Source organism: Onychostruthus taczanowskii, unplaced genomic scaffold (genome assembly GCF_017590055.1).
Source record: "Onychostruthus taczanowskii isolate IOZ18803 unplaced genomic scaffold, ASM1759005v1 scaffold82, whole genome shotgun sequence".
NCBI classification, from domain to species: Eukaryota; Metazoa; Chordata; class Aves; order Passeriformes; family Passeridae; genus Onychostruthus; species Onychostruthus taczanowskii.
Genome location: NW_024506112.1, coordinates 1,860,684 through 1,881,450, shown reverse-complemented (window position 1 = coordinate 1,881,450; position 20,767 = coordinate 1,860,684). Strand labels below are relative to the sequence as shown.

General features: G+C 39.3%; 1 protein-coding gene across 10 annotated transcripts in view; it reads right to left on the bottom strand.

The window, feature by feature from the left end:
* PDLIM5 (PDZ and LIM domain 5) overlaps positions 1-20,767 on the bottom strand; it is a 131,813-nt gene that overhangs the window by 69,722 nt on the left and 41,324 nt on the right. For all 10 annotated transcript variants that reach the window (XM_041424433.1, XM_041424435.1, XM_041424430.1 and 7 more), the window contains exon 3: positions 14,511-14,662. In XM_041424433.1, the coding sequence (XP_041280367.1) occupies positions 14,511-14,662 (152 nt within the window). The remainder of the gene's footprint in view (positions 1-14,510; positions 14,663-20,767) is intronic.

The following is a 20,767-nucleotide window of genomic DNA, read 5'->3' as shown; positions in this document are numbered from 1 at the left end:
ATGACATGCTCTGTATCTCCTGTTTCCTTTTTTACTTACCTACACATGTAGCAGCTAAGTCTGACAGATCCTCTTTAGGAAGAGCAACTTAAAGCAAACAAACAAAAGCATCCAAACAAGCAAACCCCACTCAGACAGGCAGGAAAACAAATGCTGAAAACGTCAAGAGATAATTTAATGCAGTGACTGATCATGAGACAAGTTTTCCATTGAGTTTAAAAAAATACAAAACCAAACAGCAGGAACACGGTGCATCGTGAGAAGAATTGGATGAATTCTTTGCATTTTTCATTAATAAAATCATTGGGGAGAATTATACAATGAAAAGGGTAGTCAAGAGCAAATATCTAAAGTTTGCAATACTCTAGCTCGCCTCATACTTCCTTTTGGCCTCACCCACAGTGTGCAGATATTATTAACAAAGGCTCATTCTCTAATGCTAATGTATGGGAGGCAAAAAAGAAACCCACCTCAGCCAAGAAAGTCATACTGATCAAAATGAAAGGTGTAATTTTAAAATAAAAATTTAAGAGTGCATCCTCAGAAAAACCCGCAAACAATTTACAACCTTCTCCATCTCTCTTTTGCAAAGAAAGAAAATGCAACCAGAAGGAAGAGTTACACAGTGTCCTTTAGTCAGATCTTGATCAACAATGTGCTCTGTCTGCTAATTACTTGTTGATAGCAGAAGTAGTTCAGGTCCAGCCCTGCAAGGTATTATGTTTCTCCAGGAAGGCTGATAAATGCCTCAAGCTCCATTATCTTTTATAGCAGATTAAGTCTTTCCCATTAAATAAAGAACCTTTTTTTCTTCATCAAGAGTAATTCAAAACTTTAGAACCATATTTTATCCCAAAATACATTTGTCCTTTCTAGTATAAAAAAGAAACAGACATCTAAGTTATGAATCCATCCTTCCTACCAAGACAAATCTATCAGATTAAACCACTGAACCAGTTAATGATTTCCCTGACCTGCTTCCCACACCACTCACCAGCTTTAAAATTATCAACAATAACACTGAATTGATTATTACTAATTTTAGCACTGGCATGCTACCTCCAGTCACCTCTAAGTGTTGCATACCATAGGATTTGTAAGTAACAACTACATGGTGCGTTGCAAAAATAGCTAATCTTAGTGGCTAATGTAAGTAAGGATCATTTCTTTCTGACTAAAAGAAATAGTGACTCACAGATTTTATTAATTGACATAAGATAATCTGAAATTTATCTGGATCCTAAAGAAAACCCAACCTAACAGCTTTTCACAAAAGTGGCTAGAAACTGCCACTTACATGAGACATCTAACTCTCTTCTCCCTAGTTCCATTTCCTGCCAAAATACCCTCTATATGGTAACCGAAATTTCAAATTGATTTTTTTCTTTGCTGTTGTTGTTTTTAACAACAGTGTTGTTTATCTGTGTTGTGCTGAAACTTGATTTTGTCCCAAGTTCCATGCAAGCCCCTATTCACAACACTGTGCCACCTGAGTCCAGCAGCCCTGCCACAAGGGAAACTTCAATCTGCCCTTGCTCCAATTGCTCTAGGAGCTTTCTTGTCCAGGACAGCTCCCTTCAGTAAAGTGCAAAAGATACAAAAACCCCATAACCATACTCTCCACATAATTAAGTTATTCAACATTGCTCCTTTATAGGCAGCTCCAAGAGATGCAACACAGAAATATTAGTCCAGCATTCCCTTAATCATCAAGTTAATGGAGCAGTCACTTAGGAGTTAAGATTTTGTGGAAAATGACTGACTTGTCCAGTCACCTTCCTGCCAAGACCTGGAAAGGAGATAACTGGCAACTCTTTCAGTCAATTGTCTCCAAGATCAGTATTGACAGCAGGCACACTTAAAAATTTCAGTACGTGAGAGGCCTTGAATGGAAAATATTACACATTTTTGTACTTGCAAGACCTGTTATACATTATATTTAGCCCAGTACGTGCATTTTAGTGACTTTTAGTGTCACTGAGACTTAATAGTCTGCTCATGTGGAGGGGCTTAGTATGCAAAGGAAAAATAATCTGTTAGCAATCAAGCAGCATTAGTTACCTCTGAAGTCACTGTCCTCATTAAAATTCTGGCTTCCTACACTCTGTAATACATTTTAGGAATCCATACTACATTCCATTTTTTGCATAGAAGCTTAGGAGCTAAAAGGGATACTCTACAGTCAATAAGACTGACTGACTGGGTTTGGTCATTTTCCCTCCAAAAGACATTGAGTGTTAAAATCCTTCCCCCCTATAATGAAACTCACATTACTTGTATAATCCATTCCCTTTTGCCAAGATGGTCTCTCTTACAGAGCAGCAATCAGTCACAGGTTAAACAGAAACAACAGACTAGGTCAAAGAAGCAATCCCCCAAAATAATTGCCACTCAGAAAACCCATCTAACTGTTTGGTGAAGAGTTTATTCCAAACAGAAAGCAACATCAAGCATCAGCTTCAAACCAGTCTTAGCTGCTGACATAGATTCTCTAAAGTTTGTGCCTCTCAGAGCATGGCTTATAACCTCTCACAGTGCACATTTATTTTATTTTGGAAGATTTTGTCTTCAACCACACCCACATTAATAGGACATCGAATTTTCCTGGGGTTTTGTTGTTTGTTTTGTTGGGGTTTTCCAAGTTAGATTCAAATTGTATCTTGGCAAAAGTTCAAAATGTGAGGAAATTGAGGCTTGCCAAAACCATGGGAGAAAATACTCAGCGGACATCATAAACTTAGAAGTTTAAGGCATTAAGAAGAATATCAAAGATTCCAAAATATGAAAGCACATAAATCTGTTGTAAATTTAAATATAAGAGAGATTGAAATGATTTGCAGATTTCATGTTAACAAACTCTGCTCAGCTAAAACAGCCACAGGAATGCTGGAAAAAAGTTAAAGCTTAACATGCCCCAGTGTTTTACAAAGCAGGAATCAAACACTGTTAGTATCAAGTATAATTAAGCCTAAACTGAGAAAATATGTGAGAACAAGAATAATTTATTCAATTTACACGATAAGTACATGTCACTAAATAAAAACAAACAATCCAGGTTCAGTTCTGGTTCAAGCAGTCACACGTCCCTCGCTGTATCCATGAGTTCCATTTTGAGAATTTAAGCAAGTGAAGAAAACTGCCCAGATTTTTAAGTGGACAAATTATTACCTAAAGTGTTCTTGAGATATTTCAATAGCTTATCTCATTCAGATCTCATTCAGCACAATGATCCAACCCTAACATCTCTGTGCTGCAGATGTGCCACTTCTGCTAAAAGTTACGCTGTCCTTACTTGAAAGATTACTAATTCTTTGAAACATAATATTCTTACTGACAATTGCTTCCCTGCCTCTCTTAACATCCCAATTCCCACTTCTCAGAACTCCCTGAAACTGGCAGGAACACTTCCCTTGTATTGATTAGCTGCCTCGGGGTTGGGGAAAGCAAGGATCAGACATCTCCAGCAGCAGCCAGTGGTGTCCGGTCATGTGCAAGACAGAGGAGGATTGTGGCACAAACACCAAACAAATGCATCAGGTTAAAAGGGCCTTTTAACCTGATTCACCATTTTTATGAAGTTGAGATAGGGTCTTCCAAACCTCCTCACTCATCACAGGAAGGAAGAGAAACCTTCCTTTCTGCGCACTTTTGGGCAGAGGCTGCAACACAGGACTCCACCAGAAGCACCACCGTGAGGTCAGGAGGGAAGCATGTCCTCTGGGCCTCTGCCCCAGCAGGGAGCCAAAGTCCTTTCAGGGCCAGAAATTGCTGCACCTCCATGAATGAAAGAATGTGCATACGAGAAACTGAAAAGACAAAGGGATTCTTTTTTTTTTTTCCCCTGGTGGGAATAAGGATTCAGCTGTGACTAAACTGAAGTGTCAGATGATTCCTGAAGATTTCCTGTCTCAAGCCTCAAACCACAAAGATGACAAAGGCTCAGATCTGGTGCAGACCCTCCCAAAAGCAAGAGAGGGTGCACAGAAATAAATAAAGAAAACTGTCTGACTTTCTGCCTGAACAACTCACTGTGAATTAGGTAAAAGTGGAGATACACTGTGTGCCAAAGTTGGAGGAAAGAGCAATTGGGGAAAAAAAAAAATCAGTGTGAGAAAATATTTTTCATCCACATACAACAAAAAGACCTCAATGTTGTTAGCCTGTCTGAGACAAGAATTATGTTGATAGATACATGAAACAATGCCTATAAGACCCCAGTTTAATTATTAGTTACAAGTGTTTATGATAATCAAACCCACATGTCTTGTGTAAGCGCCCAGGTTCTCACCATGCAGGTGTTACAAGGCACGGTTTAGTTCTCACTCCCCCCTCACACTGAATCATCAGAAAGCAGCCGCAGTGGGTCTGGATACCAGACTAACAGGTTCACTGATACAATACACAGACAAAGCTTTTACTGGTTTTTATTCTCTTGTTATTTTCCAGGCTGAGTGTTCAGTCCAGAACACATCCACTGAAACACATACTATGCAGCGTCAGGCCAAAACACACCCCGCCGGAAAATGTGATGCAGCGGGGATATTAAAAAAAAAAAACCCACACGTATTTATACGCAGCTCTTTGTTAGTCAATCACCAGGCAAAGCTGGATTTCACTTCTAATACTGAACTAACAGCAGCATTAGAAGATGAAAAACTCAGGTCTATTTTACTGGGCCGTGGAACTCTTCAGTGCTTCATTGGAACACTCAGGTGCACACCTTTGCTCAAGTTTTATTTTGTTGCAGGAAACTTCACTTTGGGAAATGAAACCTATTTGTACTCCAAAACCAAAATACATTTAACAGTTGAAAGGATCTACATCAGATTTAGCAGATCTACATCATAAACAAAATTTAAAAAGAACTGCAACAAGCAGTGTTTTCCTATGGGGCTCTTAACAACAAGAGAATATTTGAAGGGAGTTTGTTTTCCCACAAGAACACAAACTTTATTTCACAAGGAATTAAGCAAAAATGACTGGTAACAGTAATCCCTGATTTATTATCATGATACTTTATTTTTCTTAGTATCTTCTACTGAAGCCCTCAGAGCCTCAATAGCTATCAAGATCAGATCTATGTGAAAGACAAATAAAGGTTATCTGCTGAAGAGGAAATGTCTCGTTTTAGGAAATCAAACATTAAAGCCCAGCCAAGTCTGCTGCAAAAACAGAAAAAGAACTAAAAATTTAGAACCTATGCTAATGACTACATGAGTTCTGACAAATAAAAACCCACCTGATATAGTAGGATCAGTAATGGAGGATATTTTGCAAGTAATATAGCATTTTAAAATAGCTGTAATCAGCTGCTGCCTACAGCAGGTAATATTACTAGAGAAACAAAAATATTATTTTCTACATTACGCTGCAGTGCTTATGGAATATTGGTGACTGTCACCATGAATACCACGGAAGTCCATTAGAAAATAAGGAAATGAAAGCCAGAATTGCATCAAAGGCCTCCTGGAGAATAATGCTTCATTAAAATCACTTCAAATGAAACAAAATATAACAAAAACTTAGGAATATCACTTTTCTGATGGCTTTCTGTAACTCATTAAAGAAAAAAAAAACAAACCTACACTCCCCTCTGGGGATTGTTTTTAAATGGGAGGAAAGCAGAAACCAAAAGAGCTTCCTGAAACACAGCTATGAACCTTTTCCTCAGAAAAACTAAAAAGCAGGACTTAGCCAGGAAATCACAGTAAGAGCAAACATTGCTCTCCTATCAGTCTTCAATATCTGAACTACTCCACAGCTCCATTTCTGCCCTTTTCTAAAACAAACCCAAACTGAACCCCAAACCAATACCCCTTCCTCCTCACCCCCAGAAATCAACATGCCTTTCAGCATCTCCTGTGTGAAGAGATAATGAAAAGTAAAAGGTGCCTGGATTGTTCTTACACAGCCACAACAGCTCTTGGCAACAGTGGCATAGTCCAAGGCACCTGGCACATAATTGCCACAGAAAGGCTGAATTAATATTGTGTTGTCAGTGGAGACTTCTTTCCTGTCGTGTAGGAAGCTGGCACTTGTACCCCTTAAGCAGAAGCTTTATTGTACATCACAGAGATATTGATAGTCAGCAGAATTAACTCCTGTGGTTTCCAAGAGGTTTTTTTTTTTACATTTCCATAATGAAGGTTAGCTTAGTTGTGTTCCTACCTTCCTAAAATACATGTATTTAGTGTTTGGGAAATACATTCAATCTACTCCTTAAAAGCATCTATGTTACTAAAGATCTCTAATGTGGTGCTATTTGAGCACATATTCCATGTTCTGTTTCCACCCTTCAACAGCAAAGAGAAGGCTTAGCAACAGGCAGAATATAAAACAACACTAACTTAAAGAGGTTTGCAAGCTGGAAAATGCTGCTAGAGTAACAGTCAGACTCGTAGTAACGCTAGTCACAACCTCACTCAGCCTAGATGTTTTCTGTATTGAATTTCAGCTTGCAAATCTTACTTCTTGCTTACAGCATATGAACTGAGCAATGTGGAGTTCATTAAGCAATTCCCTGCTATCCACAGAGATACTACTTAACTCAGTTTTGGGTTGTTTTTTTTTTTTAATTCTGTAAGACAGGAGAAAGCTATTGGTATTTCAGAAAGTTATTCTAAATCACAAGCAGTCATTTATCATTATCATGTCTTTTATCCATTAGGCACAGCACTGCAAGCCCATCCTCACCTTGCATACTGAGGCACACTGTCCATCTAGCACACGCCAAAATCAAGTAAGATTATCTCATTTCCAGATACTTCCTACTGAATTATGCCATTACAGGAAAAATATATGTGAATAAACCTTCACTGTTCTTGTCTTCACAGACAGAAATAAACTGTGTCAGATCTAACCAGAGTACAGATTTATTTTAGTTTTATAATAGAGTGAAAAAGGCTTCTAAACTACCATACACCTAAACATCAAGCCAAAGATATTACCTTTCTAATGATCTGCTTGTGTAAAGCCATGGTTTTTGCACTGCAGTTTTTTGCTTTAACAATTTAATCACTGTTTTCTAAAAGCATCATTGTACATCAGAGTGGTTTAATCCCTATAGCAGAACTACAATGGAAGGTAAGTATTTTCATACTGATCTTAAATATAGGAAAGAAAGAATGCAGTGTATATAATAACATCTGATAAGCATCTTATTTTAGGCTAATCCCAACATATCTAAAATATATGCACGCTTTCAGGCTTTGAAAGAAAAGTCTATAGGGTCAGCAAAATTACTAAAACAAACACAAAAAACCCCTAAAACAAGTAAAAAACTCTACAAACCGGCCCAAACTTTACTTCCCTGTGTGAAAACAAGTAGTGTTTTTAATAAACAAACTAAGAGTCAAATTCAGAATTACTTTTTGCTGTATTTGTCAGACATCTGTGCTATGCAACAGTTCATATAAAGCAAAGGCACAGATGTTTCTCACTGGTTAAAGCAAAAAAACAAGATGACCAATTAAGGCACTTCATTTCCCACTTGATCCACTGCAAACAGATGGGAACCTCCAGATCCAAAACTATCCTCCTCCATTTTCACAATGGATTCTCAGGTGCAAACCTCCACCACAATCACTCACTACCCTTCAAATAGTGATGCCCCAATTGATCTCCTCCCCAGCTTTTTATCAGCTTCTGCTGATTGTAACATCGGAGCTACTCTCCCAAGCAACCTCACCAACCTTTATTCCATCAAGGACTTGGAGCATGAGGGTAGGAATTTGAAAATGTATTCCAAATTGAACTTACAAGCTCTCAGGTTGTGAGAGAACTTCTTGATCATGGCTTCCTCGTTTTCACACAAAAGAAGGTGACATTTTTAAATATCCCCCTAATCTGACTGCCCTTGGTTTAACCCACCATGATGTAGTTATGTAGACAAAACCTCAAAAACATAATGGTAAAATGGCTGCAATTGCTGCAACTCAGAGGTGATGTTTTGCATTTTCCTGGTGGCAAACAAACTAAAAATAAAATGAAAACAAAAAAAACCAAAACACCAACACATTAATGTTTCTTCTTTAACCTCCCTTTGCTTGATTTTCAACTTCTTGAGGTGGTATTAACTATATGGGAGCCAGAAGGAAACGTGCCCCTGGAAATTAGAAATGAAAAAACATCTTTAAACTTAAATTTGAAGGAAATATTTTGACGTTCAGTAAATAGCAATCTGCCTTTGGCACTTGCCATTGTCCACCATCTATATTTACCACTGTATTTATGTTCCTATGATACTTACAGCAGCAACCTCAAGAAACTGCACAGCCTTTACAAATCTTTTGCAGCTCTAAAGATTCCCAACAAAACTCTAAGGTACACAGTGTGAGAAAGGCTGCTATTACTGTTGCTTAACTCGTCCTCAGTCCCACCCATTTTCCTGGCAGATGGATAGGTATCACCCTGTACAAGTCACTGAACTCTTGTTTTTTACCCTGCAACCTTCCTCTTTGATCCCAGCAACTCTCCTTTGAACTTCCACGCAAGCCTTTAGTTTGTTGAAGTCACTTAGCTGCAGCATGTTCTGTGGTTCTTCTAATTGCTACCTGACCAGCAGCAAAGTGCTACGTACAAGACAACTCTGAATTTCAGCTGGAAGCAAGAGCTGTACCCTTCCATTTGTTTAGTGTGTGGGCAGGCTCTCCAAAGGCATGGCTTAGCTAGCTAAACTTACTCAGCTCCTAAATTAGGAGCAAAAGGTTCCTATTTTGCTTCTAATAAGTGCATAGATTTATACAACAACCTTTGGATGAAAAAAAACCCAGCGTCATTCATCAGCTTTGAATTCTCTGGACAATGTTTTAACCCAATATCACTTAATTTCAGAGCGAGATAAACCAGGAGGACTTAAGACAACTCAGCTGACTGCATTGCAATGCACAGCACAAAAAGGCCATGGTCAATAAGAAAGTTCTCCAGGACTGTTTGATTTCTCACACTGTTAGATTGTTTGAAGTCTCACAAGGCTCTACTGAGTGAGCTACCTGAACAGCTGCCACCTCAAAGCTTAGTGGCATGGCTAAACAACAGCAGGGAATGTCTGTTTGGGAGCCACTGTTTTTCACCTAGTTATTTTCGGGCATAATCACTGAAAATTAGTATTAATGACTGAAAGTAACAAACCAGCCTTGGGGAATAAGTTGTCAAAGGTTTTGAGCAGCATTTGAACTACCAATATACAGTTTGTTTACATATGCCAAGCCACACTGCCACAACTGAGTTCTGTAAATTTTCTGCATCTCAACTCTCTCAATTAAAAATAAATTATTTCTTTAATCATCCAGCACTTTGTTCTGACATTTGTGAAACAGGTCACATAAGAATTAGTAATACAAAAAGAATTAAAACAAAAAAAAAGTTTTCAGATTTTGAAAAAATTATTCGGAAGCTGTAGTGTCTTCCAACCAATTATTATTGTCTCTGTTCAACTGACATAGGACAGCGAAGCGCCTGTTTTTTTCTAAAAAAGCAAATCACCGAAGAACCAAACTAAAGTTAAAATACCTGTGTAAGGGAAATGATGATGACTGAAGTTGGGAGAAAAGAATAAGACTTCAGAATGCATTCTTATCATAGTTTTCCTCAGGCTCGTCCATATATGGTTTGGGGAAACAAAATACCCACCCCAAGGAACCTATGACTCATACAACTGAAACATGAGTTTTAACCATCATCTAAAGCAAAGCCTGTAAACTAAACAAAAAATAGTAAGAAAAAAGCATACTAAGCTAGTCTTACTGCTGAAAACCCTTTCCAAATTGGTTAACTTGAAAAGATCTTAGAAAATAGAATTCAAATGGTCCATAACATTTTTTCTTGCTTACCCATCTTAAATCATGAGAATTCCAGCTGCCCTTAAGCTAAAAGCCTAGACTTCATGCTTCCTGAAAGAAAAACCAAAAATATAAGGGAGGAGAGTATGATAAAGATTCACACTCACAGGCAGCTAAAACAAATATCATGGCTTTTGAGTTTACCAACTGCAGAAATCAGCCCTATGGCTCATCTCAATTTTGTCTGAGTCCTGTAGGACATCAAGAATACCCAGGAGACCCCAGCTTCACCTATGACATTTGGGCAACCCCATGCTTTAAAAAGGTTCAGGAAAAACAAAAACCCAACAAACCCATGGCCATCACTGAAACTCATCTATTGCTTTGTAGCAGCTGTGCTCCTCCACTGAAGAGCTGGAATCAGAACCACAGTATCTGTTCACTGCCAGCTTACTGCACCAGAAAAAATTCCTCAGGCAAAGAAGCACAGCAATATAACAACAGAGGAGTAACAACCTGGAGAACCCTCCTTTCACTTCCCATGTCAAGCAATCTCAATGCCTAAATTAGTAAATTCATAGACAGAGTGAAAGAAATTCCTTTACAAAGCAAACTATACCCATGCAGATCTGTTTAACTAAATAGAGAGATAAATATGTTCTCTATCATTATAGGAAAAGCAAAGCCCAAGACTTTCCATCTTTTCTCTTTTACTTTTACCCCTGAATTGCTGACACTTTTCCCAGAAGTTTCATAGGTATCATGATGTCATTCATCTGTAGAAATCCACAATTCTTTATCCTTCTCACTTCCAAAGAATCATCAAGGCAAATCTCTGGAGAAACAGTCCCCAAAAATAATATTTTAAAAATAGGTGGTGGCTTTTAGCCGCTCAGCAACTTAGAGATTTATTTATAAAAGTCCATGCTAAGTTACTGAACTTGAAAATATATCCAAAAAGCAAGCATCTGGTTTCCATCTGTCCTCATGGGAAACTGGAATGGCTTTAGATGAAAATGAAATACCGGGGTGCAAAAGAGCAAGATCTCAGAAAGGGAGGGATGAATAGAAACAAGGGGGGAGGAGATCTATCAAGAAGCTAAAATCACAAGTTACAAAATAAAAAGAAGAGGGGAAAAAAACACACTCCGTATTTTTGAGTCATGTAACGTTGCAGCTGAGACGGCCACAATACAGTCTCACCATATACTACCAAAAGACTTCCACCCATACAGAGTAACACCACACCACTGCAGAAGGCTGCAAGCATCTGCCCTTCTTGTCCTTCAGCCCAGCCTTTTATCCCCCTCATGCCCATGCAGTGCCCCTGTGTGCCCTCTGCTCCCTTTGGTGATGGGTCAGTGCCCCTGGGCACTCCATGGCTCATTGCTGTCAGTGCTGCTCACCTGCTGCTCACAGCTGCACCCACTGGGGATGAGGCTGGCCACAGCCCCGCCCCCATTACCACAAACTGTGTGTACCTACAATATAATATGAAAATGAGCAAATAACATGCCTACACTCAAATTTCATTTCATAACTGAAAAAAAAAGATATAACTTCCATACTAAACAATGAGACTTGTTTACAGATCTTACTAATTTTAAAGACCTACACCTGAAAATACTTGCCAACACATGCCAATGTTAAGCAGCTAGTACTGCACACAGGGCTGGCAAAGCACAATTTTGTCCATTCGTAGTTGATCAACCTCTAAGCAAAGTGGAGTTGCAATTGTGTCAGCTGCACCTCCACCTCCATTTCCTTTCCAGGGCACACAACAATTCCATGTTTAAAAAAACCTAGCTGCCTTACAAGGAACAAAGGGAAGCTTTTATTTGCCCTTGAAATATTTTGCCAACATTCAATTGCAAGTTACAAAACAACTAAATTGGTTTTCCACAAGGAGTACATGCATTTCTGCCTACATAAATATACTGCTTTAAATCTGTAAGTAGAGGTTTTGAAGGCAGTACTTTAACTACCCCTTAAAACCTCCCAGACAAGCTACTTCTTGCCCGTTGTTCAGTTTATCTTAATTTTATTTTTTCTACTTTGCACATGAAGAAGAGAGGAAGCGAAGTGAAAACCTAAGTAGGTTTACTATGAAGTTAAAATATTTATAATAAGGAATCTGATAATAAAGAATTTCCTCTCTTGCCTTGCCACAGACTACAGAAGTTTCCTTTGCAGCTTTTAAAAGGTGAAGTGTCACCATGCCCTGACCACTGTGCAAACTGGGTGCTGGAGTACATGCTCAAAGTAACACCACTAACCATTGTGTTCTTCTAAAGCAGCAGCAAATCAGGGCAGTATCTCAGAATTGACTGACCCTTTCAAAACTAACCTCAACATCCTTGCATTGTAGTTCAAACTATCAGCAGACTGTGTGAAAGTAGATAAAATCTCAGAAGTAAAAATGAAAGATAAATAAAAAGCAGTAATAGTAAAATAAAATATGTCTTAGATTTTCCTATTCTATGGCACCAACCCATATTTTGAAGGCCAGCTTTGCTTCACATTGACAGTATCTCCTTAATCTTGCATGTGAACAGTAACAGCTAAAAATATTTTATTTATTTCTGTTTTATTTTGGGAGAATAGGCAAGAACAGAAGAATATAATTATGGAGAACACTCAGTATTAAAATGGCTTATCTTGCCACCCTGTTTATACTCTCAAGCTCCCTTCCCATGGGCAGCCAGCATCTCCAGTTAGCATGAGTGAGTCTGACTCCAAGAAGCATCTTCTTCCAGGCTATAAAGAACAAATAAACAACCAAAGCAGATCTGTAAAACAGCAGGGCAAGGAAATGTTCACAGGCAGAGGAACCAGAAGAACACTGCCTACACCTTTGGTTTCTTGGGATACAGAAAGAATTCAAAACAGCTTAGACCATGAGACTGCAAAGCAGCAGAGCCACAAGACACATCTGTCACACCCCCAGATGCCAGGACCAAGGCTATTCATTTGATCACTGTTAGTCTGATCCTGACTTAGCCTTCAGCTGTCAGGTAGCCAACAGTGGTGAGTCAGATGCTACACTAGGTGGGAAGGCTGAGAACAGCAGGGGATCTGGCTAACTCATGATTAATTTGATTTTCAAACCGTTCATCTCTGTCCCTAACCAGAAGCAGCCTCAGACAAGTTATTACCTGACTGGGACACACCTGCCATGACTTTTCTGTATCTGATATTAACCCTGCCCATACAATTATGGTGACAGGAGAAAGTAGGCCAAACCCACCCCCCTGCTGCAGTGACTCAGTGGGTCCTGGAAAGTGCATTTCTGAGCGACCTGCCAGTCTCCTTGGGAGTCAGAAAAGCAAATGACATACTTGATACAACATGTAGTTCTTCTAATGAGCTGGTATAATACCTGTCTTTCATCAAGAAACTTTTAATGCCACCTTTACAAGTTTCACTCAAGGAGATGCCCTAGGCATGAACCATACCACAAGGTACTCCCTTCCTCAGACTGAGCAAAGGGAATCCCTTAGTCAGGGTAGCTAAGCACCAAAGCACAGGACAACGGGAAAAACAAGAAACAACAAGCACTGCAGCCTCTTAGAGAAGAAAGAAAGCACTCACACAAGCATGCAAGTACATGGCACTTAGGGCTGGGAACAAGCACTGCCACCCTGGAGACAGATGTTTGTCAGATCTGCAACCACGTCATCTCTTTTTATTCTAATACTGATTAACTCACTGAAAGACATAGTCTTTTCATTAAGGGGAGAATAATTTGCCACAAAAAACCAGCCAGTAACTGGTGAAGTGATATGGTATGGACGGCAACCAACACCCACCAAGGAACTTTGCACTGCTGAAGGCAGGCCTGACAGCAGTCATGGCCTACAACTGCTACTGTTTTCTTTGGAAACAAGAGATGTTTTTCCCTGTGTGATGGATTCACACAGGGAAAAAAGGCCAATCTTCTCCAATATGTTCACTCACATCATTGAATCAAAACAGCAGTCTTCTAACAAAAAACATTTAGCCCTGGGAAGCTTTTGAGAACTGGAGGAATTTATTGCTTGTGCTGGTGCTCATTCTACTTCAGGTTCAACAACCCATATGTGAGCATCCTGCTCCCCTCCTGCAACAACTCCCAAAACAGAGCCCCAGGCTAGACCAGAGATATGCTGGGATTCAGTAAACTCCATGATTTAGTATTGAGACTGGGCCAAGCTGTAACTTCTACAGCAGGCACTTCAATTAGCAAAGGGAGGCAGCTACTTAGTGACACAGCAGTATCACCCTGGTGGAAATTATATGGTGGAAACATCTCTCAGACTCTGAACAGAAGTATTTTGATCCATTTAACTCAAGGGTTAGCTATTTAAATCCATCATTCTGTTAGCCAGTTAGAATGGTGCTGTAGGACTTGACCCAAAAAAATGTTCCTAATCACCTGGGGGAGGGGGAAAAAAGCATTAATAAGACCTGCTTTTAAACAGATTAATTAAACAAAACTGAAACTCAAAAGGAAGAGGAAATAGAATAGGTGACATAAAGCTGGAAAAAGTCTTTGTCAAGCCACATAATTAACATCTAACAAGTTTTCTAAAATGCTGTATATCAAAACAGATTACAGGCTATGCCAGCACATCTTTCATTCACTGACATTTAACTCCATAGACTTTGCCAAACCACTTACACATTTTTATCCTCCAAACCACTGTTAGGATGATAATCAATTCTCTTTAAAAAAAGAGGAAGCTATCTTACCTTTGCAGAGTCATGTTCAAATTGCCTGTACATGCCTTGATCTTGTTTTGTGCTTCTAGATGAGTCATCCCATCCGTGCTTATCCCATCAATGGTGAGAACCACATCACCAATCCCCACGTGTGCTTGGGCTGCCTTGCCACCATCATTAAGCTGAAACATCACAAGAATGGTAAATGAGAAACTTGGATGGTTTATGTTGAACACAAAATCACAATATTTTATTAACAGTGCTGTTTCATGCAAAGAGAAGGTATCTTTTTCTCATTTGTGAGTCCTGTGAAAATTGCTGCAATACCTATAGGTATTCATTCTTATTTCATTTCAATGACAGGAAAGAACTTCACAGTATAGCCTGTTTTTCAAACTCAAACTCCACTTCTACTTTACTGGCTGGAAGCTATGGACATCCACAAAGAGACATGAGCAGGGACAGGCACTCACAGTTTCCTGCAGTCCAAGTTCCAGCCACCCCTTCTCTTCATACATGAAATTCTTCTCACAAGAGGAGAGAGAAAGGCTGTAAACCAGCTTTTTCCACTCTAAATTTTCCACTCAAACATCTCTTCAAAGTTCATTTGTTTGTCAATGACTGGTCATGTGCAGGGAAGACTGTGTTAATAGTAAAGCTGACTTTTCCCCAGCTGCAACTGCTAGAAAGTTAAAAGTTCGACATCACAGACAGGCTGCTCGCAGGACATTGTTTTGACTTTCTCTCAGCAGGTTTACAGGCCCCAGTGACCTGCAGTATATTCAGATCAGGATAAGAAAAGCCTCTTGAGAAGTCTAACTCTTTGATCAAGGTCACTGCCAAAGTTCAGTTCAACTGCCTTTGGTCCACTTGAATGAAACAAGTGGCCCCAACTGAACAATAAATCAATCTTTTCATCTGATGCAACTGAATTTTAACTACCTTCATTCCCAAGAATAGAAACAGAAATTAAAGTAATACATAGTAAGAGCTATGCACTGATTTATATCCCTGGTCCTCAATCTTCTAATCATTTTATAGCAGGCTGAAAAAACATCCTGGATGGCGTAAATTCCCTCTATGTTTCCAACAGCAGAGATATTGGAAAAAGCAGTCTTCTTACAGCAGAGATGTTGTAGCTGCTGGTGCTGTGCATGCAAAACCTCACAACTCTGTCCTCTGCCTGCAATCATGAAGAAATCACTTCTTTTAGGAAAGTGCTGCAAACAGCACAATTACTTTATCTTCATTTCCAAAAGCAGAATTCACCTTGAGCCAAAACGGTACTTTAGCACATGACTTGAGAGCTGGCGGTATTCAGCCAGGAGAAAAGGAGGCTCAGGGAAGACCTCATCCCTCTCTCCACCTGCCTGAAAAGAGGGTGTAGTGAATGGGGGTCAGTCTCTTCTCCCAGGTAACAAGTGACAGGATGAGAGCAAACTCAAATCATACTATAGGAGGTTTAGTTTGGATACTAGGAAAAATTTCTTCATGGAAAGCATTGTCAAGCACTGGAATAGGCTTTCCCAGGAAAATAGTAGAATCACCATCCTTGTTCAAAGTATGCATGGATAAGGCACCTGAGGACACGGTTTAGTGGTTAACATGGTGGTGCTGCTACCTTGACAGCTGGACTTGGCGACCCTTAGAGGTCTTTTCCAACCTTGACAATTCTGTGATTCTATGACTTTTCAAAGGTACACCAAAGGAAGGTTTTAATCTCCTTAGTTTTTTAAATGCCCCTGTTTTAGTTCATGCAGTAGGGACCAGGAAGTTTTGGTTCCTTGTTACATTACAAAGTACAGCCACCAGTCTACACATCATTCACTTCATCAGGAGAAGTGAGGTTATGTCTTGAAAACTGTCTGTGGGTAAAGAGGTAATAATGTAAGAAATATGAGGGACTCAGTCTCTACATTTGTGTACGGTAAACCTGTGGAAGGTGTCCCATCATCCTACCTAATATGGTAAAGGCTTTCCTAAAATCCAAGCAACTAGAAATACATGAGAGCTGTGACATGTATTGGACGGCATCTGAAGATAAATACTTTAACTGAGAAAAAAATGTTGTGTAATGTTGCAAGATATATGCAAATGCAAAACTCTAAAATATTACCATTTGACAACATATAGACTAAACCCAAGAAATTTCACATTCAGTGCATCACAGAACTTCAACATGAATTCCATACTTGCTGATTGCAGTAGCAATCCCGAGCAGATAAAAAATGACAGAGAAAATTTTCAACAAAATGAGAAAAATTCTCCCATTTGATGTTAACCTCGTGAAAGAAGAGGCCTGTGATCAAGGAAGACATGTCATACCTTCACATGCAAAACAGCAGCCAGGCCCTCAGCATTATGAATCAACATAGCTATTTTAGCCAGAGTTGAAACCAGAGGGATGCTAACAAGTAAAAGATAGTAAAGAAAGGAAGTAAAGTAAGAGGCAAAGGAAAAATGAGATGCCCTGATTTCAGAAAAACCATTTGACTTGCTGAAGTTATAGGAATTTCAAGTTGTATTGTGAATCCTTTTACAAAAGACTTCAACAAAAAAGCCAGAAGTCCTCCAAAATTGGGTGTTCATACCCAAATTGTGAGCTAAGAGGCCTGATTACTATAAAACACCAATCAGGGAAGCTCACAAGCATATAGAAAGCTATGACCAACATAGCTATTTATAGGAAAGCTCCTCAAACCTTTGGGTGAGGGGTGGGACCTGCCATAAACAGATCCTGCCATAAACCGATATGTTATAGCACGCTGACATTTGCCAGCAAGGTCTGGAAAAGGGAAAGGAACGTAAGAGTGCTAAAAGCTAAAGGTCAAATGGATCGCTGTGCTTTGTGAATAAAATTTAGCTTTCTCGGAATGTGCGCAAATGCACACGATGCTGACATGTTGTAATTTGTGATGAAAAAAGGGAAAGCAACCTACACACTGCTCAGGACTAAGACTTCAAAAGCCAGCTTCAGGGTAACTATTTTCATGGAAGGGTGGGTGCTCTTACCATCCCAGGAATGTAAATGAAAGCACATTTATTAATTAAAAGAAAAAAAGCCTAAAATTTCTGTTTAATTCTGGCCAACACACAACAAACCACCTGACTTTCAAGAGGTCATTCTTAAACTTCTGCCTAAGGGGATGAAACTCTTTGCAGGGGCATGTGGGAGACCACTGTAAAATCATTTCAGTAAAACTCCAGGATGAAGTTCCCTAAAAACAGGTCCTGAGAAGTGTGATAAATCCCTAGCTATCACCATGGGTCCTGCTGTACAGACAGAGAACTGGTTATACCTTAGCAGTAAAGCTGTCAGAGATGTATCAAAGCAAATTACTGGACAAGACTGTGAAGGACTGCACACACAGAGGGATGCCAGAGTAGTAATCTCCTTATCTAGACGGAGTGGCTAAGACTTCCAAGTAACACCTACTGATTCTGAATAAGAGATCTGAGTCACTAAGCAGGAGAGGTGAGGTTGATACTCCTAGGAAATCTCAGCCAGAGCATGAGTATTCCCTGAAAGTACTGGTCAGCTGTTGAGTACAATCTGATTTGTACTGAGCATTAATGCAGTTATAAGTAAGAAACCCAGCCCAGTTCGCTAAACCAGCCTCTGGGCTGGCTGACAGAGGTTTCAACCAGTAACATCTCACCTACAGTACAAGTATTTTGCTGGTTCAGAGTCTAAGGGGTGTAAAGATTGGACCAATGGCTGTCTAGACCTGAGGGGTTTGAATTGCCTATAAAAGTAAGTGCTGAACAGTTTTGCTGATGAACAAACACACTGTTTTGCTGTTGACCAAAGTCTGCCAAGTGGGCTGTCTCACACGCTTGACCATCACGTATCACTCAGCAACCCTGGCTTCTGAAGCACCTATAGTGAAGGGGGACTACAGCTACAAGGGCAGTTTTACTACCGGGGCAAGAGGAATATTATCACAACTATATAAAAAAAGAAAACATCTACACTGAACACAGCAGGAGGAATTAGAATATCTGAAATAATTAAGGAACTTTTTCAGACTGCAGACCCTGGGAGCCTCCCTTCTGACACTTAGAGGCTGAACCATACATTACCACTACAAACACTAAATTAGAATACAAAGTAAAGATGACATATGCCAAACTGTGTACACATTCGACCCAGAACTGCATAGATATTCCAATTAGCCGGCTCCATTCCGGACTCCGCCTGGAACCCGGTCCGAGTTTTCCCTTTTGCCGACTCCATTCTAGACTCCGCCCAGAATCCAGTCCAGGTTTTCCCCTTTGGCCCATATTTCTTGTCACAATGGAAATAAATTCCATTTTTTTTTTTTTCACCCAGACTTAAAAAATATTCGGCAGATAAAGAAGACATATAAATAACATTTGAAGATTATATACTATCACCTACAGATTTATCTCATTGCTACTTTTTTTTTTTTTTTTTTTTTTGTCCTGTACAAGTGATTTTTTTTTTTTTACAGTGCAAATTTAAACTTATGAACATTATCCTGCATCAGTCACCCATAAAGTACAGAGTTATCTGGAAAAAATGGTGATCCAGAACATGCCTTTATTAAATGTGCATGTATCACTATATGGAAACAATGCAACAGGAGAAGAGGATAGCAGTAAAATATGGAGAAGAGTATAGCAATAAAATTACAAAACTGGCTATCCAATAATCCAACTAACCTCTAAGCATCACAAATATTCTTCAAATTATTGATGGATCTGTTTTAATTCTGTATTTATAGTATGAGGCAGGGTTTTAAAGCCAATCATGAATTAGAGCAAACTTTTTTCTCTGGATGTTACACCACAGACTTTAAAGCTACAAAATTGCCAAATCAGGAATGTTTCCTCCTACTTAATTCCATGTCTCTCTCTACCCTGGAAAACTCATTTGGAGACTGAAGGGGAGGCCAGAAGGAGAGACATTTCATGACCAGGCACCTGCTGAGGCCACTCACTCCCACAGCTCCAGCAGGAAACCTCTGCCCCTCCACAGCAATCAGCTACATGGATGAACGCCAAAAACCAGCCTGTGCCATGCAGGGATGCACGGGATGCTTTTTAACAAACACAAGTGAAATCACCCATCTAAGGTTAGATTAGTTTGGCAAAAAAAAATAAGAAAAGATTGTTGTTCTTGTGGTTCTCAACATCAGAATTCCAAAACTACAAATATTGTCCAAAACCATGTTCCAAGGGAGACAGAACAAAAGTAAAGCAGTTCTTGATCCAGGACGGACTTCAAAATCAAGGTATAAAAAGTCATCTCAGCGTAGTTCTACAATTCAGGTTTTGAAATGCAAACAGCCCAGAATACCCTGGAATACAACTGTTTTATTGAGCTAAATTTTAGCCAGCACTCTATTTTGTCTTCCAATAACCAACAGCTTTATTACCTTTACTCTTAAGCTTCAATTAGATCTTTTGAGCGAGTCTTTCCAGGGCAATTGAATATGTGCACACATACGTGCATCTGTCTCTGAATCAATGCAATTTGCAACCTAATTAATATCTATTTAACTCATAACCACCTATTTCTCCTTCACATGACTAAGAAGAAAACTTGACAAGCAACTCTTCTTTGAGCTGTTACTATTTTGCCTTGACGCAGTAACAAATGAATTACTGAAACTGCAGTCACTCATAGGACAAAGATCTATTGACTAAAGATGGAGGCTGCCTTCTGTGTTTTCCAAACTGCTTGCCTTGAATCTATGCTAGCTGCAACAACATTGTATGATGGTACATCACAATGACTTTCCCAAAGAAACTGTTTTGTACTCTGACAGTAACTAATGTTCTCCCATTGCACAAACACCCTTCAATGTCATCTGCAAGTTTCTCTGAGAATGGAACTCACTGATCCTGATTTAAAACTCCCCGGGCTAGCTGATATCCCTCCAGCTTGATTTTTACTTCTCAAGCATTTGATCCACAGCTGGTTGTAGCAATTCATTTTAAAATCATGAATAATCAAAGCAGAAAGCAACCAAACAATGTTTGTGTCATTACCAGCTTCTCTTTTAGTCTACATTTTTCCCTATAATAAAGTATTTTAAATAAGCAAAAAGCCAAAACACAACTAAGTCATTTAGTAAAAGAACATTACAGAATAACTTTGCAGAATTACAACATAAGCAAAGGGGCAAACTCTTTTATCAAACATCATCCTGCCTTTTCAAACCACAGGGCTTTATCTCCTTGCTACAATACCCTTCATGCTAATATTTACACTCATTACCTGTTACTACTTTGTTTATCCCTAGCTTTGTTTCACCTGA